General features: G+C 44.7%; 1 protein-coding gene across 1 annotated transcript in view; it reads left to right on the top strand.

Annotated features, from left to right (window-relative positions):
• Positions 1 to 16,470, top strand: part of LOC132825258 (large ribosomal subunit protein uL3-like) — a 30,546-nt gene extending 14,076 nt beyond the window's left edge. Inside the window, exons 5-10 of the mRNA XM_060840362.1 lie at positions 3,147 to 3,333; positions 6,041 to 6,201; positions 7,596 to 7,697; positions 10,326 to 10,421; positions 11,604 to 11,723; positions 16,347 to 16,470. Coding sequence (XP_060696345.1) covers positions 3,147 to 3,333; positions 6,041 to 6,201; positions 7,596 to 7,697; positions 10,326 to 10,421; positions 11,604 to 11,723; positions 16,347 to 16,403 — 723 coding nt within the window. The 3' untranslated portion in view covers positions 16,404 to 16,470. The remainder of the gene's footprint in view (positions 1 to 3,146; positions 3,334 to 6,040; positions 6,202 to 7,595; positions 7,698 to 10,325; positions 10,422 to 11,603; positions 11,724 to 16,346) is intronic.
• The last annotated feature ends 10,516 nt before the right edge of the window (positions 16,471 to 26,986 follow it).

Below are 26,986 nucleotides of genomic sequence, written 5' to 3'. Positions count from 1 at the left end.
TCAAGACCATGCATGGATCTAACAAGGAAGGGCTAGTAAAACACTAAGCAAAGATAAAAAACATAAAGGTAATACTTTTCAGGGAGACTGCAGATGAGTGATGCAAAATATACACTCATCCGTTGAATCTCAATTCCCACTCATGGACAGGAAAACCTTTTCATTTCCCAAAACAAAAAACCCTCCAAGTTTTCAAGTGGCAGAAAAAACGAGATTCTAACTATCTGTGAAACCACACTCTTGGATAGGGAGTCTCTTCCTTCCCCAAGTCAGAAGACCTCAAGTTTCCATACAAAAAACCTGCATCATTAGCTGTACTGAAACGTATGGCTCTTTTAAGTCAAGCCAACCTCCAGCTGAGATGAGCCAGATGCTTGTTGACCTTAGATCTCTGGAGAATACACATGTACAAAACATTGTTTGGAAACCTTATGTTATAGTCCCTTTGCGATTAATCTCTCCCAATTAAAGGTTGTTGTCAAAACTCAGTTTTCTAATAATTTAATTGGTGCTTCCTATGTGTCTAAATTGCCTTAAACATAAAACAGTGTAGCATCAATGAAAGGCTCTGCATTATCTGATGCTGTCACACTGGGTAAAGAAGAAACAGTCTAGACTCAGGTCTCACCTCCGTTCCTGATTGTTTTTGTAATTCCTAGTGAAGGGCTTATGCTTGAAACATTGATTCTTCTGCTCCTCGGATGTTGTCTGACCAGCTTGTGCTTTTCCAGCACCACACTCTCGACTCTGTTTTTGTAATCATGTCTAACTAATCAGTGGAACCTCTATCTATTGCTACCTTGAAATAAACTAGACATCACTCATGCATGTGCTTCCAGTGGTTAAGACTTATATTGTCTACAACCTATCCACAGCATCAACTTAGTGAGAAGGATTTAAGGGGCTTCTTGGAGTGGGAGTCCTTGGTTCAAGTGTAGTAACATCCCTGAACAAGTTGATTAGAAAAATAGGTTAAATTAGAAAAGAAAGTAAAGGGAACTGAAGGGTTTGTGGCACAATAGTATTGTCCATACCTCTGATCTAGGTAGCTTGGGTTCAAGGCCCACCTGCTCCAGATGTGTATCAAAACTTGGTTAAATTTAAAGAAAAGCTAGTAATGTGGGTTGGTGGTAGGACATTACCCTAGCAATAAGTCAAATCTGAGGAAGGGTCACTGGACCCAAAACATTAACTCTGATTTCCCTCCACAGATGCTGCCAGATCTGCTGAGCTTTTCCAGCAATTTCTGTTTTTGTTTATAAGTCACCACTTGGTGTCACAACATATAAGATGCCTTGTCTATTAGAATAGACATGTGAGTCTCAGTTTCACAGTGAAAGCTGACTGGACTTGGGGATAGCTTGGAGTTCCTGCTTCTGTCCTCCTGGAGTCATAAGCTTCAACATAAATCCATTTGTTTCCCAATGTGGCTTGCTTAGGATAAATTGCATCTGCCAGTATGATATGGTCTAAGTGCTTATCCATATGTAAAATATTATCACAAACACTGGGTTCCTATTGAGACAGATATCTTGAGGTTTATTAATGGCACTCGCTACATACACTGATATATGCCAGACTTACTTACAGTCTGTGTTCAATGTTAACTCATGTTCCTATTGTATTATATATAGAACTGATCCAATTACTAACTGCTTAACTAAATAACTGCGAGTAAGATGGAGTTGTTTTATACCAGAGTTGTGATTCCATTCTCTTAAAGGTATAGTGCATTGCTGAGATCAACCTTATGCAGTTTCTTTTTGTTACCATTTATTCATTTGAAAATTTGATTATCCTATTTTAACCCTGAAAATGTCTGTACTTACTTTTAGATTCACATCTACTAAGAATCATTTCAGTTTCTCACTAATAGCCATGGTTAAAAAACATCCTCATTCCAATATTAATGCTGCACCTTATGCCCAATACATGGCCTCGAAATAATCTTCAGAGGCCGGCATCCCATCACCAATCACCTTTTTATTTACAAATGCATAACCTTTGACAATAACAGTGCCTCTTACTGAGTCATGCATTCAAGGGGCCTCAACATCCCTGACATTCATCCTATTATGTCAGCCAGAGTTCCCTGATTGAGCCAGATTAACAGCCCCAGTTGGGGAGCTCATCGCTGCAGGCCCCTGAACTTGATTTGGTAGAGTTTTAGGAAAACAATTGTTTGAAGATTTGAATCTCCAACCATCTCACGTGAAGCCAACATCACCTCGTTTTGCACTTTAGAACCTTCTGAGGAGGAAACAATTACTTCGTAAATGCAACCTTTTTCCTCTTAACAGTATCAGGGTGTTCAGGTTGTATTATCCATAGACTACAGCGATCAAGGCAGGTAGGCCGAAGATGACATCACATGAGTGACAGAGTAGCTTATAGTGGTTAACACTGCTGCCTCACAGCACTGAGTATCTGGGTTCACTTCCAGATTCGGGTGACCTTCTGTGCGGTGCTTGTATATTATCGGTGTGGGTTTACTCCCACAGTCCAAAGATTGGGGCGTCATGGTGGCTCAGTGGTTAGCACTGCTGCCTAACAGCACCAGGGTCCCAGGTTTGATTCCAGGTGACTGTCTGTGTGGAGTTTGCACATTCTCCCCGTGTCTGCGTGGGTTTCCTTCGGGTGTTCTGGTTTCCTCCCACAGTCCAAAGATGTGCAGGTTAGGTGAATTGGCTATGCTAAATTGCTCATAGTGTTAGGTGCATTAGTCAGACAGAAATGGGTCTGGGTGGGCTACTCTTCAGAGGGTTGGTGTGGACATGTTAGGCCGAAGGGCGTGTTCCCCTGGCTAGGTAACCTAATCTAATGTGTAGGTTTGGTGGATTAGCCACACTAAATTGCTCTCTGTTTTTAGGGATGCGTAGGCTAGAAGGAATAATTATGGTAAATGTGGGAGTAGAGTGGGATCCTCTTTGGAGGGTCAGTGCAAATTTGATGGACCCTAGATTCTAAGATTCTAAAATTGCAAACCGAGTCAACAAATGCAGGGCAGACTATGGCCAGGGGATGAGGAAGAAATGTCTCTTAAAGTAAAGATTAATGTCATTATACTGTTATTAATATAATGTCTGACAATACCATCCTTCCTCTCCTTTACACCCCCAACCCCCCACCCCACACACACCTATTAGATGAGACTGCTACCTCTGCGTCAGAAAAAAGCCCACATCATGGAAATCCAACTGAATGGAGGGACCATTGCAGAGAAAGTGGACTGGGCACACGAGAAACTAGAGAAACCAGTCTTAGTGAGCACTGTCTTCCATCAGAACGAAATGATCGATGTGATTGGTGTCAGCAAAGGAAAAGGATTCAAAGGTAACTCAGAGACTTGTTAACCTGCTGAGATTCGGTTGTGATATTTAGGCATAAGATGGAGAACAATTGTTCCATTTAGAAACTCGCTTTTCAACCATTTTTGGATTAGGAAGTTGAAGGTTTCACACAAATTAACAATTCTATGATGTTAGTAACCAATCCTACACTCAAAATGGAACCAAGGGAGCACTGGTTGGCAAGAAGGTACAATATTCTCTATCCTCATTGCCTAGATGGATGTTCCACCTATATTCTCTCTTATTCCGAGATACTGGAACATTAATACAGCTTAGACCTAAATCATTTCTTTCAAATATTGTACATTAATTTTAAAGTGAATATATTACATATTGTATTGGACTAAAACCTTACTAGTGCAATAAATTTGACTGCTTGTATTATACTTAGTAAGGGTGGAAAGGAATATTAGATGTGACTCAGGCTCAAGCCTAAACATACAATAATGTATGAGGTAATCAGCAATCCAAGTGCTGATTAGTTACCATTCATTCTCCAGGTACTTCAAATGTGTGATTCCAATGTAAATGTGACGTCCCTATAATGCAAGGAGAATGTCTGACTATTGTTGTTCCTGTTACCTTACCAAATAAAGCTTAGCCTTTATTCTTAAAGGTACATTAAGGTCATTGCATATCTGTTTGCAATTTACCTTCTCCCTGTCTCTCGCCATTGTTGGATGCAGGAAGCTCCATTTAACTCTACTTAAAGAAGTATTGCATGTATGTTCTAGTCATATAGTGTTAGAGTCCTACAGATATACAGCACAGAAACAGACTCTTCGGTCCACCTTGTCCATGCTGACCAGATATCCTAAATTAATCTAGTCCCATTTGCCAGCACTTGGCCCATATCCCTCCGAACCATTCCTATCCATATATCCATCCAGCTGCCTTTTAAATGTGGTAATTGTACCAGCCACCTCCACTTCCTCCGAAGCTCATTCCATACACGTACCACACTTTGCATGAAAATGTTGTGTCTTAGGTCTCTTTTATATCTTCCTCCTCTCACTTTAAACTAATGCGCTCTAGTTCTGGACTCCCTCATCCCAGGGGTAAGATCTTGTATCTTTATCCTATCCATGCCCCTCATGATGCTATAAGCCTTTATAAGGTCACCTTAAACTTTCCAACTCTGGCAACATCCTTGTAAATCTTTTCTGTACCCTTTCAAGTTTCACAACGTCCTTCTGATAGGAAGGAGACCAGAAGTGCACACCATATTCCAAAAGTGGCCTAACTAATGTCCTGTACAGCCGCAACATGACCTCCCAACTCCAGTACTCAATACTCTGACCAATAAAGGAAAGCATACCAAATGCCTTCTTCATTATCCTTTCTACCTGTGACTCTACTTTCAAAGAATTATGAACCTGCACTCCAAGGTCTCTTTGTTCAGCAACATTCCCCAGAACCTTACCATTAAGTGTTAAGTCCAATCTGATTTCCCTTTCTCAGCTATTCCCATGGCATAAGTGTGCTATCAGAATTTCTATGGACTTACCTCTGTATCTGCCATCCTGTAGAAGGAAGCTCAGAGGGAACTGTTACCCACAAATGCACTTTAACCCTCGATGTTGCATCAGGGTCCAGTATTCATGCTGTTAGCCACATGTGCACATAAACTGACCTAGAGTTATCATAGAATTCTCATAAGTGTAGGAGCAGACCATTCAGCCCATCAATTCCACACTGACCTTCTGAACAGCATCCCACCCAGACCCATCCCTCTACTCTCAACTTATAAAACCTGCATTTCCCATTGGCTAATCAACCTAGGCAGCACATCCCTGGACACTCTGAGCAATTCGGCACAGCCAATCTAGCTAAGGTGCACATCTTTGGACTGTGGGAGGAAACCAGAGCACCCAGAGGAGAATGTGCAAACACCACACAGACAATAGGCAGAATTGAACCCAGATCCCTGGTGCTATGAGGCAGCAGTGCTAACCACTGAGCCACCAGTTGCAGCTAGAATCAAACTGGAAGAGAAAGGGCTTTCAAGTTTGCGAAGTGGTTGGTTCAAAGATAGGACAGAACTTAAAAACCAGCAAAGAATGACTAAAGAAGAGGAAACAGAGCGCGAAATCCTAAACAACAAAAAAAAGAATAAACGTTTCTACAGCTATTCAAAAAGTCAAAGATTGCTCTTCAAGTGCCAATGATGTTTTCCACATAGCATGTATATTTTCCCACAATTATCTTTTAATTGTAATTTCAAAATTAAGGTTACATTGAATTTCTCTGAGAGACTTAATTGCCTGTGAAAATTCCACACAATATTTCAACTCAATCAGATCATTTTTCATCTCCAGAAAATACAACTTCAGTTTCAAGAGTCTCTCATCACAACCAAAATGGGACCGGTGAACGCAAACACTATTTCAAATGGGTTCTGACCAACAAATTGCACAACTGCAGTGCTACTGCGAGCTTTCATATTCTTTGCCTTTTGTGAATCTTCAGTGTCCACTTATAAAGGCATGCAGAAACATGGTGGGAAGTTTTAAAACCATGGATGTGTTCTGTGGGATTAGATGAAGAATTATTGGATCAAAGGATGTGGAGAATATCATAAATTATTGAGCTAACTGAATGGCGGATATGCATTTAGGAGATTTCGGGGGAAAAGTATGCAAAGCTAAAATGTAATCACAACAACTGCATCTTTTCTTTGTAATTTGAAGGTGTCACATCCCGCTGGCACACCAAGAAACTTCCCCGGAAGACCCATAAAGGTCTGAGGAAGGTTGCTTGCATTGGAGCCTGGCATCCGGCTCGCGTTGGGTTCACAATTGCCCGGACGGGACAGAAAGGTTATTTCCACCGCACGGAGGTCAATAAGAAGGTATGGTCGCTGGGATGGTCTTTAGATGTGGTGAGGCAAAGTTCCCATCATCCTTGATACTTTAAATTCTGAGCTAATTTTATAACCCACAACAAACAGAAGCAATCTTTCCTTATCCTACATTAGTGTGTCCGCGCTCACACTCCAGGAGCTACTTTCCAAATAAGATGTGGGGTTCTCCATCTTGCTAAACTGGACAGTGCAGATAGGGAGAGGCTGTACCAGCTCACAGAAGGAAAATGAACAATCGTGCAGAGCTTTAAAGCGATGTGACAAAAAAAAAAATCTTTTTTCACACAGTGGGCAGTTAACATATAGAATGCATTGCCTGGGAATTTGTTGGAAACAAAAAAAAAACCTGTAGATGCTGGAATCCAAAGTAGACAGGCCAGAGGCTGGAAGAAAACAGCAAGCCAGGCAGCATCAGGAGGTGGAGAAGTCAATGTTTCAGGTGTAACCCTTCTTCAGGACTGAAGAAGATTATACCTGAAACATTGACTTCTTCACCATCTGATGCTGCCTGGCTTGCTGTGTTCTTCCAGCTTTCTGGAAATGTGGTGGAAGCAGGTTCTATTGAGACATACAAGAGGGGCATTGGATGGTGGTTTGGATAGTAATAATGTGCAGGAATATAGGGTTCTGTTCTGCATGGAAGTTGTATATTCTCCCTGAGTCTGCATGGGTTTCCTCCAGGTGCTCTGGTTTCCTCCAACAGTCCAAAGATGTGCAGTTTAGATGGATTGGCCATGCTAAATTGTCTGTAGTGTCCTAGGATATGTAGGCTAAGTGGGTTAGCCATGGGAAATGCAGGGTTACAGGAATAGGGTGGGGGCCCAGGTCTGGGAGTGACACTGTGCAGAGGGTTGGTGCAGAGACCAAATGCCCTCTATGTGCACTGTAGGGATTCTAAGATTCTAAGGAAGAGATATTGCCCTGAATGTGGGGAGATGCTCTTTTGTATAGTGCCGTGGGCTGTTTTAAACTTCATGAAAGTTGAAGACTGGTCTTGTGGTGCATTAGGAGTGCTTGGACTGAGAAGCTCTGGGTTCAAATCCGGCTCCAGGACTTAGAGTGCTTGTGACACAACCATACAATTGTTCATCATCCTGCTAAGTCTCACAAAATATGCAGAGCAGGTGCTAAGAACAGAGGGGAAAAAAAATCCTGGCAAGCCTGGACAATATAAGGAATGCTGCCCTCAGAAACCAGATCCACTCGTTTCTCTCACAGTCTGAAACTAAGAGAGAGATGCCCACAGTCCCTTGTGGGTAAATAACAGACGATTTAGTGATTGGGCCTTGATTGAATGCCTTAACCTAAAGACACCAGCTCTCAGAGCTAATGTCTGATTATAAACACCATGTGAATATTTCTTTGTTTTGGTTCATGCTCAGATATATCGTATTGGAAAAGGTATCCATATCGAAGATGGCAAATTAGTGAAAAATAATGCTTCTACTCATTATGATCTGACTGATAAGAGCATCACCCCTATGGTGAGTCACTTTGAACATTCTCACTTGGAATATAGCTGATGTTTGCAAATTGATTCTGACGATTATAAAGTGCTGCTATTCTCCTTATATATCATTCTGAGTTCTTACCACAAGAACCAATACTCTCAAGAATATACCATCTGTAAATGGGTTGACCACTAGTTGTAGTAGAGTTCCAGTTAGTTAGAACTTACCGCTTGTGGTTAATGGTTCCTTCATCCCTGCGTGACCCAGCTTGAACTTACTGGTAATTTATGAATCTTACTATATTTCACATATAAAGTCATAAAATAACTCACCTCAGTCAGGCAGAATGGAGGTTTCACCTAGATTATTAAAGACTATGGGCTCAATCTTACTTTTCTTTGCTAAATCCGAGTTGCGTCGAATGTTTTGGAAGGATTTCCATCATGTGACTTAACAGGTTTTCTCACAAAACTTGCCTCATGAACTATCTACCATGCCCCAAGGCATGCCTCAGGTCCCATTTTACCATACGTTATTTCTGGAACAGGTTACCCCATTGTGGATATCCACCAAAAGCCCAGCATCCTTTGCATCCACTCCATCTTAGATAGAGCACTGTGTAAATGGACTTGTGTTAGCAATCCAGTACTGCTCCTTATCAGCAACGGCATGGCACAACAGCCACAGAACCACACTGCCCAAGGCACACAGGTTGACATTCTCTCACATGTTTGACCCCATTCTCTCAGCCGGGTTACTGTTTAATCAGCAGGCCACACACCTTACCTGTCAGTAACTACATCCCAAATTAACACCTTCTCTAGGTCCGCACAGTTAAAGGCAAAAAGCAAACACTGTCCAAACCTCTGATGTTCACCCCCACCACACCGACCAGCATCACGGCTAATGACTATTTTATGGTCCCTAATGGACTGCTTTATCCACTGGAACTAGGTGTCAATCAAGTTCTGTCTGGTTTGTAACATTTGGTGCACTTGCATTCTGCCATGGGCAATGTAAGCTTCCTCCTCCCCAGTTTCCTCATCCTCCTCCTCTTAAATGGAACGTCTCCCAGTTCCTCAGTGTCCATCACACTGCCTCATTGGAACGTCTCCCAGTTCCTCAGTATCCATCACACCGCCTCATTGGAACGTCTCCCAGTTCCTCAGTGTCCATCACACTGCCTCATTGGAATGTCTCCCAGTTCCTCAGTGTTCATCACACTGCCTCATTGGAACGTCTCCCAGTTCCTCAGTGTCCATCACACTGCCTCATTGGAACGTCTCCCAGTTCCTCAGTGTCCAGCACACTGCCTCATTGGAACTGCTCCCAGTTCCTCAGTGTCCATCACACTGTCTCATTGGAACGTCTCCCAGTTCCTCAGTGTCCAGCACACTGCCTCATTGGAACTGCTCCCAGTTCCTCAGTGTCCATCACACTGCCTCATTGGAATGTCTCCCAGTTCCTCAGTGTCCATCACACTGCCTTATTGGAACTGCTCCCAGTTCCTCAGTGTCCATCACACTGCCTCATTGGAACGTCTCCCAGTTCCTCAGTGTCCATCACACTGTCTCATTGGAACGTCTCCCAGTTCCTCAGTGTCCAGCACACTGTCTCATTGGAACGTCTCCCAATTCCTCAGTGTCCATCACACTGCCTCATTGGAACATCTCCCAGTTCCTTGGAACTGCTCCCAGTTCCTCAGTGTCCATCACACTGTCTCATTGCAACATCTCCCAGTTCCTCAGTGTCCAGCACACTGCCTCATTGGAACAGCTCCCAGTTCCTCAGTGTCCATCACACTGTCTCATTGGAACGTCTCCCAGTTCCTCAGTGTCCATCACACTGTCTCATTGCCTGCTCCAACTGTGCAGACCACAGCTTTCCAGGATGATGCAACACACTCTGGGAGCACTATAAATGGCCAGGACCAGTCGTATGTTTTCCAGTTCTCTGCCCTTGTCTCTCTTTATGTATCAGCATATATGATTTAATATTTGGTCCTCAGTCCCTCTGTTTAGCATATCCTTGTTTCATAAGATTGCTAATTTGAGGAAATAATCACTTAGTTCAGCCGGGTCCTTCAGAGACAGGGCAAGTTACCACCCTATATGGTTCTTATGTGACTTTTAAGTTGCACACAATGATGCTTGGCATTAACTATCTTTGGTATAACCCGGGATGAGTAATAAATACTGGTTTGCTGGTGTTGCCTACCTCCCGGTAAGAAAGAAAAAAAGAATAATTGGGAGAAGGAAGCAAATGGAAGAACCTGCCCAACTGATTCATTAGTCTGTTGTTAAGTGTCCAGAAAAAGTACAATCAAATTACAGTCTAATAGGAATGAATCAATAGTTCAAAGATACGTCTTTCCAAATGGTCATCCAACTGGTTACTTCAATAATGCTAAATTTTAAACAATACTGAATCCCTTATCTCTCAGTCATGTTTGTAATAATCTGTTCATGTTACCTTATGCTTTGTTGGCTGACAGATTTATTCATTGCACATGTAATTCAGTCCATGGGCAGTTACAATTTAACAGCCGTACTGTTTACAGTTCTAATTATGTTCAGATGTTTTGGCTTAAGTTGCGTGTTGATTCTTGTGTTGTGGTATTAATCGGATGCTGATTACAATCGATCTGCTTTTCTGTTTCAGGGTGGATTTCCGCATTATGGTGAAGTAAACAATGACTATGTTATGGTGAAAGGCTGTGTTGTTGGAACGAAGAAGCGTATTCTTGCGCTCAGAAAGGTACACCATCCCCCCCTCTGTGTGGCAGCAATGTGTTCGGGGAGTCGTCAATTCGAGCTTTGCTTTTGTGGTGTTTTGAGGGAGAGAGTTTTCTCTGTCCACTTTTTAAGCATCAAGTGCGCGTTCTTTAAAATTACATACAGAGACAGTGGCCCAGAAACTGGCAGTTATTGCTCCATGATGGAGAGGGCTCCATTCCTGAGAATGTCAGTAGTTCAGTGGCTCAGTGGTTAGCACTGCTGCATCACAGCGCCAGGGATCTGGGTTCGATTCCAGTTGACTCTCTGTGTGGAGTTTGCATGTTCACCCTGTGTCTGTATGGGTTTCCTCCCACAATCTAAAGATGTGCAGGTTAGGTGAATTGGCCATGCTAAATTGTCCATAGTGTTGAGGGGTGTGCAGGTGAGGTGCATTAGGCTGGGGTAAATGTAGAGTTATAGGGTAGGGGGAGTGGGTCTGGGTGGGTTACTCTTTGGAGGGTCAGTGTGGATTCATTGGGCCGAAGGGCTTGTTTCCATATTGTAGGGATTCTATGATAAAATTCATGAATGCAGAACTGGTTAAAAATCAAGGATAGATGAGTCTTGCCTGCGGAAGTTGAATTTTGTCTTTAATTTATTTGTCGATGTGGATAGGCAAATTCGCGATTTTGAAGATATGGAGGATTTATTGTGGTTGCTTCTGAAGTGGGATGGGATCCTTGTATTACCAGCACCCAGGGAAGCCAGTGGAAGCACAATAGCCAATTTATATATGTCAGGGTTATTTCACGGCCACAATGTCTATGGAAAAAGCCGTCATCAATATGGCGGCTGGTACACAACTGGCATGGAATGAGCATGTATTCCCCCGTGCCATATTCAGTCCTGAAACGTCTATTGGAAAACAAAGCAGCACTCTTAAATCGTGTCAGTCGGCATCCTGGAACAAAGCATGAGGTTGCCATGGAAACGATGGAGGGGACAACTTGGAAACCTTTCGATCAAAATTTCAAGAATGGGTAAAACAGCATTTGTACAGCGGGCATCCATTTCAAGTGCAGAAGGGTCACTGAAAGCCGCGGACCAATTGATTGTATATCATGATCGTATTAAGTAGACTCCAGATGGTATGTTGTTACATCGTAATCCTGGAGCAACTGGAAGTGGTTATTTAGGGTTGCTGTCTGCTCTTCTTTTTCAGTCTCTCCTGGTTCACACCAAGAGGACCGCTGTTGAATCGGTTGAGCTCAAGTTCATTGACACAACTTCCAAATTTGGCTACGGACACTTCCAGACACCAGAGGAGAAGAGAGCCTTCATGGTAGGGATACCAACAAAAACAAAGAGCAGTATAGCACAGGAACAGGCCATTCAGCTCACTAAGGCTTTGCTGATACATGTTACCTGACTAAAGACCTTTTGTCTCTACATAGTCCATATCCCTCTATTCCCTACTTATATGTCAAGATGCCTCTTGAATGTTGCTATTGTAGCTGTTGCTACCGCCTCCTCTAGCAGTGCATATCAGATACCTACCACTCTCTGTGTAAAATAACCTGCCTCTCACATCTTCTTTAAACTTACTCCCTTAACTTTAAACCTATGTCCCCCATAGTAATTGACATTTCTACCCTGGGAAAAACACTCCAACCCACCCTCCAATCCTTGCCCCTCATAACTTTGTAAACGTCTATCAGGTCATCCCTCGTCTTTGGACGTACAAGTGAAAACAACCCAGCTTTCTCTAATCTCTCCTCATAGCTAATACCCTCCAAACCAGGCAACATCCTGCTAAACTGCTTCTGTACCCTGTCCAAAGCCGTCACGTCCTTTCAGTAATGTGGCGATCAGAACTGGACCCAATATTTCAAATGTGACCTAACTAGAGTTCAATGCAATTGCAACATAACTTGGCAATTTTTATACCGCGTGCCCTGACTGATGAAGGCAAGCATGCCATATGCAATCTTAACAACATCATATTGCTCTTTCAGGGAATTATGGTCCTGTATGCCTAGACCCCTCTATATTGATGCTACTATACGTCCCTCCTGCATTAGAACTCCCAAACGTGCACCATCTCTGGTTTTTCCATATTAAACTCCATCTGCCATTTCTCCATCCAAACCTCTAGCCTATCCATATCCTCCTCACTATCCGCAGCTCCCCCAATCTTTTTGTCGTCCGCAAACTTACTAATCACAAACTTACTAAACTTATCACATTTTCCTCCAAATCACCAATTTATATTACAAACAACAAGGCTCTCAGCACTGATCCCTGCAGAACACCACTAGTCATAGATCTCCAGTCAGAAAAATACCCTTCGTCCGCTAGTCTCTGTTTTCAATGACTGAGCTAGCACACTGTATCCATTTTATCAGCTCACTGTAGAGCCCATGTGATTGCATCTTTTGTATCAGCCTGCTATGACAGACCTTGTCAAAGTCCTTGCTAAAGTTGAATACAGAGTAAGTAAGGACTGCAGATGCTGGAGGGTCAGAGTCACAAAGTGTGGTGCTGGAAGGCAACATCCAACATTTTGGGCATAAGCCCCACATCAGGAATGATGATATAGATAACATCCACCATCCTGCCCTCATCAATCATCTTTGTCGCTTCCTTCATAAATTCTATTCCTAAGAATCTTTTCCAACTATTTCCCTACTACTGACGTAAGGCTCACTGCCCTGGAATTTCCTGGATTATCCCTGTTGCCATTCTTACACAAAAAAAAAGCCAACGTTAGCTACCCTCCATCCCTCTGGGGAACTGCTCCTCTGACTGAAGAGGATACAAAGATTTCATACAAGACCCCTGAAATCTCTGCTTCTGCCTCCCTTAGCAAGCTGAGATAGATACCGTCAGGTCTTGGGAACTTACCTACTTTAATGCTTTTCAAAACACCCAACCCCAAACAAGGCTGACAATGTAGCTCGGACTCTGTGGGATAGATTTGGACTCTTTTTGATAGCATAAAGCAGCTGATGATGAGTTGGAGCTCATTTTACGTTCCTCTCCCAACTTTCCACTGTGGTCATGGGAGATGACATAGTGATAACATTACTGGGCTAACCATCCAGAATCCCAGGCTAATGTTCTGGGGCATGTGGATTGAAATCCAACTATGGTAAAATTGAACTGGTGTGGTAAATCAAAATGGATGGGAAAATTTGAACTGGGTAAAACATGTGGAATAAAAAGCTAGGTTAATGGTGACCAATTCACCACTGTTGATTATTGTAGGTTCATTAAACTCCTTGGAGCAGAAGGAAGTCTGCCATCCTTACCTGGTCTGGCCATCATGTGACTCCAGACCCACAGTGATGTGGTTGACTCTTAATTGTCCTCTGGCAACAGGCCATAAATGCCAACCCAGTCAAATGCCCACATCCCATAAAATAAAAAAAAACGTTAGTGTGAAAGTGTGACTGCAGAGGTGGTAAGATCTAACAGTCTTTCAGATTAGGGAGTGGCAATTTAACTTAATCCAAAGAGATGAATTAAGAGCAGAAGTAGACTATTCAGCACGTTGAGCATGTCCTGCCATTCAATAAGATCACTGTTTGCGTTTAGAATTCCATCTTCCCATCTATCCCTGATATCCCCTGCCTCACAAAAATCTATCCAGTTCTGCCTTAAAAAAATATTGAATTAGTCTTCTTACATCACCTTCGGAGGCAGAGAGTTCCAACGTCACATAACACTGACAGAGGATAAAACTTCTCATTTCCATCCTACAATATTGATCCCCAATCTTTAAACAGTGTCCGCTAGTGCTAGACTGACCCACAAGAGGAAACATCCTCTGTGCATCCACCTTCTCAAGACCACTAATGTTACACACTTGGACCAAATCTGCACTCATTCCTGTAAACCTCCGTGGAACCAAGCCCACCCTGGCCTTCCAAGAAAACCCACTCATTCTGGGTACCAATCTAGTAAAACTCCTCTGGTCCACTTCCAACACAATTATATCCTTCCTTAAATAAGGAGACCAAAACTACCCACAGTGTTTGATTTATGGTCTCACCAATGCCCTGTATAACTCATGTTCAATTCCTCTCATAACAACAGTTAGGATCTCATTCGCCTTCTTGTGGCACAGTGGGTGGTACGGTGCCTCAATGGCTAGCATGGCTGCCTCACAATGCTAGGGACCTGGTTTTGATTCCAGCCTCTGACTGTGTGGAGTTTGCATGTTCTCCCTGTGTCTGTGTGAGTTTCCTTCCGATGCTCTGGTTTCCTCTCACAGTCCAAAAATGTGCAGGTTAGGTGGATTGTCCTTGGGGAAATTACCAACAATGCGTTGGCCATAGGAAATGCAGGGATGGGGTGGATCTGGGTGGGATGGTCTTTGGAGGGTCGGTTGGACTACATGGGCTGAATGGCCTCCTTCCACACTGTAGGGATTCTATAATCTTCAATACTTGCTGCATACTTGCATTTTGTAAATCACTCATTAGAATGTTGAGATTCCTCTGCCCTTCAGAAATCTGCAGTCATTCTCCATTTTAATAATGCTCTCCTTTTCTCATTCCTCCTACATTCACATTTTTGCATGTTATACTCCATCTGCCTGACACTTGCCCATGTCTTGTATCAGCAGTATCCTTCTTTTGTCCTCTTCACAACATATTTTCCTATCGTCGTGTCATCTGCAAATTTATTCATCAAGCTTTCACTCCCCTCATCTAAGTCTTGGATATGCATTGGAAAATGCTAAGGACCCAGCATAGACTCCCTTCCCTCAGTCAATTTCTTAACCAGATCCATAATTTGTCTTCAATTCTATGCCTTCTGGAATCCAAATAATCTTTAATGTTCTACTGTTTGCTACTCCAGTCACCACTTCAATGCTTTCAGTTAAGCTTCACCTACCCTTGACCTTTACAAATTGTTGAGAACTGTATTATTTCGACAGAGCACAGTAAACTTTGAATCATTTGGTATGCAATTCTCTGCTAATCGAAATTTCTGACCTGTCTTTTTCAACTGTCAGGTTGAAAAATAGGAAATTAACAATAATAACAGTGGATTGTCAAACCTACAGAAGTTAACCTCAGGCGTAAGATTGAATCATAGAATCCCTACAGTGTAGAAACAGGCTCAACAAGTCCACACTGACCCTCCAAAGAGTAATCCACCCAGACCTATTCCCCTACATTTACCCCTGACTAATACACCTACACATCCCTGAACACTACAGGGAATTTAGCATGGCCAATCCACCTAACCTACACACCTTTGGGCTGTGGGAGGAAACCAGAGCACCTGGAGGAAACCCACACAGACACGGGGAGAACGTGCAAACTCCACACAGACAGTCACCTGAGGCTGGAATCAAACCCAGATTCCTGGTGCCATGAGGCAGCAGTGCTAACCACTGAGCCACCATGCCGCCCAAAATAAGTGGGTCAGTTTTGGTGACTGCGTCTGGACAATAATATTCAGGTGGGAGCAACTGCCAATTAAACAGCGAGCTTGACTCTGAATTTGGCCAGAAGGACATGGTATTTGCCCATTCCCAAGATGTGGGGCTTGTACTGTTGTGCCCTGCTGTGCTGGGGCCTTTGATTAAGCTGCTTCCCCTGTCTCTTCAATGCCTCAAAGATGGAGCAGACCCTGCCTTATGTCCAGAGTAGTCCATCTCCTTGTTAACCAGCATTTCCTAGGCCTGTTGGACAATAACAATTGAACAGAGGAGGACTTGGACAGATATTTAATTATTAAGGGATTAAGAGGTTATGGAGAGCAGGTATAAAAGGAGTTGAGGCCAGGAACAGGGCACCCATGTATGTATTAAAAGGCAGAGCAGGGGCTGAATTGCCAATTCCTGCTTCTCGATCTTATGTTTGGATACTGAAGGCAAGTGAATGATGTATATTGGGGGTCAGAGTAGCACAAAACTCATTTTCATTTCTATCTTGTTCTTTTTATTCAGGGGCCATTGAAGAAAGATCGGGTACAAGTGGGGGCCAGTGTCTCAGCTGATTCTTAACAGCTGAAGGACGGGATTGTCACTGAATCCCTTATCTGGCTGAGAATAAAGAATTGTTTGATGCTCAGCTTTTGTTTTCCAAAGTTACTTGTTACTCTACAATAGCTACATCTCACAAAATAATGTCAATGATTAAATGGTCAATGCTCCGTATCATCCTGCTTTCTGTGATAATTGATAATGTGGGACATAAAATCAGCACTTTTAAAGCTAGAAGAAGCTTTTTATCTTTGTTGCTAATCATTTCCACATGTTAAATAATTAACCACAACTGGAATTAGTCTGCCTTCGTCCATGGAAGCAATTTTCAATCCCTCATCACCCCTTTCCTGCACGGTGAAATGTTTACCTGCTGCAGGGAAAGGAACACTCTGGACATTCCAAGGCCGATTTAATATGTTTTCTCAGTTGGGGCCTGTAAGGGGTTGTGCAGCCTGCTGGCGTGTTGTGTGCAATAGTCGCTTAAGTAAACAAAGGTCCTATATCTGTCCTTCGAGGACCCTGATTATAATCTTCATCAGATCCATGTTGGAATCTTCTGCCTTTTTTACTTGGTGTTGACCAGAGGAGTTGACTGGGCTGATGAGTCAGCTCTTACAAAGAGTTGGTACTGCCATGACCTGTATGCGTTGTAGGAAGGGCCAAGTTCTATCCCCCCAGCCCCACTACAGGATGGGATGGCTGGAAGGCCAGTTATAGTCTCTTACTGGCCTCCTTCTCCTGCTGAAGTGTTTTACCTGTGGTGACAGAGGCTGATACCTGGTTGTAAAGCCAGTAAGTAAAAGCTGTAGAATCTTGGTGCTAGGCAAACCGTGTATATACTAGAAGCCAGCCCTCTGCGTTTCCCTTTTCCAACAAAACTTTATCCTTTCCCAGACCTGCCACCGAGACCCCCCCCCCACCAAAAGCAGTGGCACTGCTAGAGCATGAGTACCTTGTATGTCATGGCTAGCGCGATGGTCGGAGATTGACGGAGGTGAGGCCTGCTCTTGGTGCTCGGTGGACAAACCTACTTCAAGACAGTTGCTGCAAAGGAAGATATTGTATGAGGAGAGACGCATTCAACAAGTACAGAAAATGCTGGAGAAACTAAGCAGATCTGGCAGAATCTGTGGTGAGAGAAACAGAGTCAATATTTTGAATCTGGTATGACTTTTCTTCAGAATGGGAACAGTGTGATAATTGTTATATTTTAAAGGTAGTATGAAGAGAAAGTGGAAATACGACGTTGAGGCAGAGGGTCAGCCATGATGATATTGAATGGTAGAGCTGGCTTGATTGGCTGAATGACCCACAACTGTTCCAAGTTTCTCTGTTTCACTATTGTCAATCCTTTACACCTCACACTCATCGGGGCAAACACAAGAATGCCAACTTTCAAACTATCACAGCAACTTCTACTTCAGGTATAAAGGGGTTGGTTGGTTGGTTGGTAAGTTGACTCTGATTGACATGGAGGCTGCAACCAGCAATCAGAGGCTCCTGATGCAACTGGTCATTTCAAAAAGATGCAAATCGTGTACATATTCCTCTGCCTGTAAATCAAACGTATGAATGTATTCTCGAAAGTATGGATGAACCATACCACGAGGTCAACTGATTTTCTTCAATGGCTCGTTAGTGTAGTTATCAATACACTCAGGGTTGTTCAGCAAGTGCTGTTGAATTGCAAAATTCCATTTCACAGCAAATGTTTTGCTTTATGTTTGAAAAACACAAGCTGGCTGTTAGTAGTCTGTAGGAGAAAGTGAGGACTGCAGATGCTGGAGATCAGAGCTGAAAATGTGTTGCTGGAAAAGTGCAGCAGGTCAAGCAGCATCCAAGGAGCAGGAGAATCGACGTTTCAGGCATGAGCCCTTCTTCAGGAATGAGGAAAGTGTGTCAAGCAGGCTAAGATTAAAGGTAGGGAGAAGGGACTTGGGGGAGGGGCTTTGGAAATACGATAGGTGGAAGGAGGTTAAGGTGAGGGTGATAGGCCGGAGTGGGGGTGGGGGCGGAGAGGTCAGGAAGAAGATTGCAGGTTAGGAAGGCGGTGCTGAGTTCGAGGGTCGGGACTGAGACAAGGTGGGGGGGAGGGGAAATGAGGAAACTGGAGAAATCTGAGTTCATCCCTTGTGGTTAGAGGGTTCCTTGGCGGAAGATGAGTCGCTCTTCCTCCAGCAGTCGTGTTGCTATGGTCTGACAATGGAGGAGTCCAAGGACCTGCATGTCCTTGGTGGAGTTAGTAGTCTGTACCCTGCTTGATATGAACAACCTGAGGAACATTTTGTTTGATTCAATCAGCCAATCATTACATGCCTGCTATCCAAACAGCCAATCACTACATGTACGCTATCCAATCAGCCAGTCATGATATACCTGCTATCCAATCAGCCAATCACTACATACCTGTTATCCAATCAGCCACTCACTACATGCCTGCTATCCAATCAGTCAATCACTACATACCTGTTATCCAATCAGTCAATCACTACATACCTGTTATCCAATCAGCCAATCACTACATACCTGTTATCCAATCAGCCACTCACTACATGCCTGCTATCCAATCAGTCAATCACTACATACCTGTTATCCAATCAGCCAATCACTACATACCTGTTATCCAATCAGCCACTCACTGCATGCCTGCTATCCAATCAGTCAATCACTACATACCTGTTATCCAATCAGCCAATCACTACATACCTGTTATCCAATCAGTCAATCACTACATACCTGCTGTCCAACCAGCCAATCACTACATACCTGTTATCCAATCAGCCAATCACTACATACCTGTTATCAAATCAGCCAATCACTACATGCCTGCTTTCCAATCAGCCAATCACTACATACCTGCTATCTAAATAGCCAATCATTACATATCTGCTATCCATTCAGCAAATCACTACATGTCCACTATCCAATCAGCCAATCATAATATACCTGCTATCCAAACAGCCAATCAGTACATACCTGTTATCCAATCAGCCACTCACTGCATGCCTGCTATCCAATCAGTCAATCACTACATACCTGTTATCCAATCAGCCAATCACTACATACCTGTTATCCAATCAGTCAATCACTACATACCTACTATCCAACTAGCCAATCACTACATACCTGTTATCCAATCAGCCAATCACTACATATCTGTTATCAAATCAGCCAATCACTACATACCTGCTATCCAAATAGCCAATCACTACATATCTGCTATCCATTCAGCAAATCACTACACACCTGTTTATCCAAACAGCCAATCACTACTTGCCTGCTAGCCAATCAGCTATCACTATATACTTGCATTCATACTGACAATGAAATTCATACTGACTCTTGGCCCATTGGGTGGTGGGCAGAAGGGTTATACTGTCTACCAACACCCTTGAGATGTTCAGGGAGAGGTGGGTACCGTGGGATGTGGAGTGCTTTATTTCCCTCTCTGACTCTATTTTGACTTAATCCCTGCCCTCCCCTTCACTTTTTCTTGATCACACAGCATTGCCCTTTGATGAGGAGGGCACTGCTTGTCACTGTCCACTCGAATGTTTCCCTTCTTCCTGGTGGTGGAATATGAATAAGGATTTATGCACTTGTTCTTCACTGTGTCCTACACCTGCAAAAACAAAATGGGTGGTGGGCAGAAAGTGTTTTATTGAGTGACAGCAGCATCCTGTTAAAGGAAAGTTCTACTTGCTCTGCCATTGTAGCTGCATGAAATATCTTTCTTTGCCTGTTCGAATTTTTGAGATACTTTGACTTTCCAGAGATAGACTAGCACTTCTCAGAGTTCAGTTTATTCTTGAGCAGGACGTTACTGTACTGAAATCGTGGGCAATTAGGTTTCTTGCAGAATGCAGGGGTCAAACTGTGAAGGGAATCCCTCCATAAATAGAACAGCACAAAACCAATGATGTATTTACGTTACAATTAACTTCAAGTAGTTGCTTATCCCTAGGAATCCTATGCTCACCACAATAGCAGCACATAGATGTGAATGATATCCCAAGATGTGCCTCTTTACAGACATAGACAGCTGATAATGTGTGGGGATATATGAGACAAAGACAGAGACTGTTCAGTGGAAATTGGATACGAATCATTCTTAGGACTGCAGCCATTAGGCGTCCCAATTGGGAGGCTCAAGCCTTAATCGATGTTCAAGCTTCATTGACATGCTCTGCTCATGCCTGTTGTGCCTCACTGATGGCTCATTAAGTGTAATATCAAGCTACAGCTGAAGGGCCTGATGGTGTGGACTTGGCAAAACAACAGAGGAGGGCTCGGTCTAACGTACCTACTTCAGAGGGAAACCACTTTACATCTCTTGACTTGACAAGGACATCTTTGGAAGTCCTGCACAGTATATCTTTCAGTGTCATTCACACAATAGACACTGCCACTCAATCTAAAGCAATTTTTGCAAGGGATATAAAACAGACGCTGGATGTCTCACTAATGGCTCTTTAAACACTCTCTGCAATGACTGTGTATTTTCGCTCTTCCAGGTATACAGTTCTCGACATGCAAGAAAATGATAGCTGGTGCAAAAGGTAATGAAGATGAGGTAAACAAAATTGGAGAGCAGCTCAAGAAGGCAGCTCACCTTCACCTTCTCAAGGGGCACTTAGGCACAGGCGATCAATGCTGGCTCAGCCAGTGACACCCACATCCCATGAGTGACTTAAAAAAATGATTTGTGCATGCCATTTGGATGACGTCAATGGGCACATACCAGGGCTGGACCAGCCATGAGCTGTCTAGGTACATGGGTATTACAGTACACTCTTTTACTCCAATTACAGGAAATTTCTTTGTGATCTGGCTCTGACGTCCAATATAGGGTCAGAATTGCAGGTGTTTATTCTTGATTACACATGTTCAATCATGACTCCTCAGATATGAAAGCTCGGTGGCTCAGCGGTTAGTACTGCTGCCTCACAGCACCAGGTTCAATTCCAGCCTTGGGTGATTGTCAGTGTGGAGTTTGCACATTCTCCCCATGTCTGCTTGGGTTTCCTCCGGGTGCTCTGGTTTCCTCCCACAGTCCAAAGGTGTGCAGGTCAGGTGAATTGGTCATGCTAAATTGTCCGTAGTATTAGGTGCATTAGTCAGAGGGAAATGGGTCTGTGTGGGTTACTCTTCAGAGGGTCGGTGTGGACTTGTTGGGCTGAAGGCCTGTTTCCACACTGTAGAGAATAAATAAATATTTATACACTTAATGATTCGGGCCTAGGGGACGTTGCTGAACAAAGAGGCCTTGGAGTGCAGGTTCATAGCTCCTTGAAAGTGGAGTTGCAGGTAGATAGGATAGTGAAGATGGCATTTGGTATGCTTTCTTTTATTGGTCAGAACGTTGAATATAGGTGTTAGGAGGTCATTTGCAGTTGTACAGGACATTGATTAGGCCACTATTGAAATGCAGCATTCAGTTCTGGTCTCCCACCGAACTCATCTCCCAATACCTCGACACGGTCCTGTCCCCTTTAGTCCAAGAACTCCCCACCTACGTTCGGGACACCACCCACGCCCTCCACCTCCTCCAGGATTTTCGCTTCCCCGGTCCCCAATGCCTTATTTTCACTATGGACATCCAGTCCCTGTACACCTCCATCCCCCATCACGAAGGACTCAAAGTCCTCTGCTTCTTCCTTTCCCGCCGTACCAACCAGTACCCTTCCACTGACACCCTCCTTCGACTGACTGAACTGGTCCTCACCCTGAATAACTTCTCTTTTCAATCCTCCCACTTCCTCCAAACTAAAGGAGTTGCCATGGGCACCCGCATGGGCCCCAGCTATGCCTGCCTCTTCGTAGGATATGTGGAACAGTCCATCTTCCGCAACTACACTGGCACCACCCCCCACCTTTTCCTCCGCTACATCGATGACTGTATCGGCGTTGCCTCGTGCTCCCACGAGGAGGCTGAACAGTTCATCAACTTTACTAACACCTTCCATCCCGACCTGAAATTCACCTGGACTGTCTCAGACTCCTCCCTCCCCTTCCTAGACCTTTCCATCTCTATCTCGGGCGACCGACTCAACACAGACATCTATTATAAACCGACTGACTCCCACAGCTACCTGGACTACACCTCCTCCCACCCTGCCCACTGCAAAAACGCCATCCCATATTCCCAATTCCTTCGTCTCCGCCGCATCTGCTCCCAGGAGGACCAGTTCCAACACCGCACAGCCCAGATGGCCTCCTTCTTCAAGGACCGCAGATTCCCCCCAGACGTGATCGACGATGCCCTCCACCGCATCTCCTCCACTTCCCACTCCTCCGCCCTTGAGCCCCGCTCCTCCAACCGCCACCAAGACAGAACCCCACTGGTTCTCACCTACCACCCCACCAACCTCCGCATACAACGTATCATCCGCCGTCATTTCCGCCACCTCCAAACGGACCCCACCACCAAGGATATATTTCCCTCCCCTCCCCTATCAGCGTTCCGCAAGGACCACTCCCTTCGTGACTCCCTCGTCAGATCCACACCCCCCACCAACCCAACCTCCACCCCCGGCACCTTCCCCTGCAACCGCAGGAAATGTAAAACTTGCGCCCACACCTCCACACTCACTTCCCTCCAAGGCCCCAAGGGATCCTTCCATATCCGCCACAAGTTCACCTGTACCTCCACACACATCATCTATTGCATCCGCTGCACCCGATGTGGCCTCCTCTATATTGGTGAGACAGGCCGCTTACTTGTGGAACGCTTCAGAGAACACCTCAGGGACGCACGGACCAACCAACCCAACCACCCCGTGGCTCAACACTTTAACTCTCCCTCCCACTCCACCAAGGACATGCAGGTCCTTGGACTCCTCCACCGGCAGAACATAACAACACGACGGCTGGAGGAGGAGCGCCTCATCTTCCACCTGGGAACCCTCCAACCACAAGGTATGAATTCAGATTTCTCCAGTTTCCTCATTTCCCCTCCCCCCACCTTGTCTCAGTCGGTTCCCTCAACTCAGCACCGCCCTCCTAACCTGCAATCTTCTTCCTGACCTCTCCGCCCCCACCCCACTCCGGCCTATCACCCTCACCTTGACCTCCTTCCACCTATCCCACCTCCATCGCCCCTCCCCCAAGTCCCTCCTCCCTACCTTTTATCTTAGCCTGCTTGGCTACTCTCTCTCATTCCTGATGAAGGGCTTATGCTCGAAACGTCGAATTCTCTATTCCTGAGATGCTGCCTGGCCTGCTGTGCTTTGACCAGCAACACATTTGCAGCTGTGATCTCCAGCATCTGCAGACCTCATTTTTTACAGGAAGGATACTGTCAAGCTTGAAAGGGTTCACAAAAGATTTACAAGCATGTTGCCAGGGTTGGAGCATTTGAGCTACATGGAGAGGCTGAACAGGCTGGGGCTGTTTTCCCTGGAGTGTGGGAGGCTGAGGGTTGACCTTATAGATGTTTATAAGATCATGAGGGGCATGGATAGGTTAAATAGATAAGGTCTTTTCTCGGGGGTGGGGGAGTCCTGAACTAGAGTGTATAGGTCGAGGGTGAGAGGAGAAAGATACAAAAGGGAACTAAGGGGCAAATGTTTCACACAGAGGGTGGTGCATGTATGGAATGAGCTTCCAGAGGAAATGGTGGAGGCTGGTACAATCACAGCATTTAAAAGGCATCTGGATGGATATAGGAATAGGAAGGGTTTGGAGGGATATGTGGCAAGTGGCAAATGCTGGAAAGTGGGACTAGATAAATTTAGGATATCTGGTCGACATGGACAAGTTGGACCAAAGGTTTCCGTGCTGTACATCTCTATAAATCTATGACTCTAATGCCTGGAAAAGATCCCAGCTTGGGTTGATAGGTTGCAAGTAACATTCATGTCATATAAATGTTAGACAATGACCATCTACAATAATAGAGAACCTATCTGTTTTACTTTGACAGTTCATGCATCCCCAACATTGAATCTCTCACAATCAATATTCTGGAGCTTTCACTGTCAAGAAAGTGAACTCAGCTAGTTGTATCACACTGTAACTACAAAAGCAGGAGTGAGACTGGAAAGCAATTCACCTCCTGCCTCCTCAAAGCCTGCCCATCGCCAGAAGACACAATGTAGGAGTGTGATCACATACTCCCCACTTGCCTGTATGAATGCAGCTCCAAAAACACCCAGGACAAACCTGCCTGGTTAAATAGTACCTCAACCAAAATTCTCAACACTCACCATTGACACTTGGACAGCAGTGTATACCATCTACAAGACATACTGCAGGCTCCTGAGACAACATCTTCCTAACCTGTCAAGTCCATCCGCTAAAAAGACAAGGCATAATATGGGAACACCACCACTTACAAGTTCCTCTGGTAGCTACTTCACCATCCTGACATGATCCGGTCTCTTGAATATTGCTGCTTCAAGATCCTGGAATTCCCTCCCTAATGGCATTGCAGGTCTATTCACAGCACATGGACCGCAGCTGTTCAAGAAGGCTTCTCAGCACCACTTCCTTGAGGGCAACTAGGGACGGGCATTACATACTGGCGCTGGCACATTCATCCAGATTACCTGAACAGTCAGAAGTAATCCTTGCATTTACACAGCGCCTGAATGAATGCCAGAACTATTGTGGATTTGTTCTCCTTCAACACTTTTGAAGAAACGATCCCACTGTTCTTCAGGATTAGTTTTTGATGAGTTGCTGACAGCCAGTTTGTGCTTTTGTCTCCCAGAGCCATGTTGTAATGATGTAACATCCGAGTCCATCTTGGTCTGAATTAGCTCAGTGATTTGTCAGTGTATGATAGCAGCTTTAGTATCCAGAATCTTTTCCCCACTGTTTCGCTGCTTCTACTGATCAGATCCTCATCATCAGATACAGTCATACAACATGGAACAAACCCTTCGGTCCAACTTGTCCATGCTGACCAGATATCCCAATCTGACATCGTCCAATTTGCCAGCAATTATTCCTCTAAACCCCTCCTATAGCTATCCAGATGCCTTCTAAATGTTGCTGAGAATGTGTTGCTGGGAAAGCACAGCAGGTCAGGCAGCATCCCAGGAGCAGGAGAATCGATGTTTTGGGCATAAGCCCTTCATCAGGAATGTGGCCTGTGAGTTAGGGCTGAGAGATAAATGGTGGGGGGGTGGGGTGGTAGCTGAGAAAGCGATAGGTGGATGAAGGTGAGGGAGAAGGTGATAGGTCAGAGGAGGCAGTGATGGACAGTTCGGGAGAGCGGTGTCGTACTGATGGCTTGGGACTGGGATAATGTGAGGGGAGGGGGAAATGAGGTAGCTGTTGAAATCCACATTTATCCCATGTGGTTGCAGGGTCCCAAGGTGGAATATGAGGCGTTCTTCCTTGCGGGATCTGGTGGTAACAGTTTGGCGGCGGAGGAGGCCCAGGATCTACATATCCTTGACGGAGTGGGACGGGGAGTTGAAGTGTTCAGCCACGGGGCGGTGGGTTTGGTGGTACCGGTGGCCCAGAGATGTTCTCTGAAATGATCCGCAAGACGGTATCTTGTCTCCCCAATACAGAGGACACCACACTGGGTGCAACGGATGCATTAGATGACATTGGTAGATGTACAGGTAAATTTCTGATGCACGTGGAAGGATCTGTTGGGCCTTGGACAGCGGTGAGGGAAATGGTGTGGACACAGGTTTTTGCACTTCCTGTGGTACCTATGGACATTTCGTTCCTCAGTGCCTGTCTACCCCACTCCTAGCACCTTTCCCTACCACCGCAGAAAGTGCAGAATCACTCTCCTCACCTCTGTCCTAGGCCCCAAGGGATCCTTCCACATCCAACAGAAATTTATCTGTACCTCTACCGATGCCATCTACTGCATCTGTTGCACTTGGTGTGGTCTCTACATCAGGGAGACAGAATGCCTTCTTGCGGATCATTTCAGAGAACATCTCTGGGACACCCACACCCACCAATACCGCCTGGTGATTGAACACTTCAACCAACTCGCCCTCCCACTCCGTCAAGGATAAGCAGGTCCTGGGCCTCCTCCGCTGCCAAACTGTTACCACCCAATGGCTGGAGGAAGAACGCCTCATATTCCGCCTTGGGATCCTGCAACCACACGGGATAAATGTGGATTTCAACAGCTTTTTAAATCCCCCAGCTCCCACATTATCCAAGTACCAAGCCTCCAACTTGGCACCACCCTCTGCACTTGTCCATCATTCCCCTCTCTGACATATCACCTTCTCCATCACCTTCATCCACCTACCTGAGACGTGGCTTCAAGTGGACAGGGTCCGGGAAATGAATATTCAAGTCTACACGTGCTACCGTAAGGACAGATTGACTGGCAGAGGGGGTGGGGTGGCCATGTTGGTAAGGGATGATATTCAGTCCCTTGCGCGGGGGGACCTAGAATCAGGGGATGTAGAGTCAGTATGGATAGAGCTGAGAAATTCTAAGGGTAAAATGACCCTCTTGGGAGTTATCTACAGGCCCCCAAACAGTAGTCTGGATGTCGGATGTAAGTTGAATAAGGAGCTGAAATTGGCCTGTCACAAAGATGTTACTACAGTTGTTATGGGGGATTTTAACATGCAGGTAGACTGGGAGAAACAGGATGGTATTGGACCTCAAGA

This window comes from Hemiscyllium ocellatum, chromosome 20, assembly GCF_020745735.1.
Source record: "Hemiscyllium ocellatum isolate sHemOce1 chromosome 20, sHemOce1.pat.X.cur, whole genome shotgun sequence".
Lineage (NCBI taxonomy): Eukaryota > Metazoa > Chordata > Chondrichthyes > Orectolobiformes > Hemiscylliidae > Hemiscyllium > Hemiscyllium ocellatum.
Note: the sequence above shows the minus strand (reverse complement) of the source record. Positions and strands in the feature narration are given on the sequence as shown.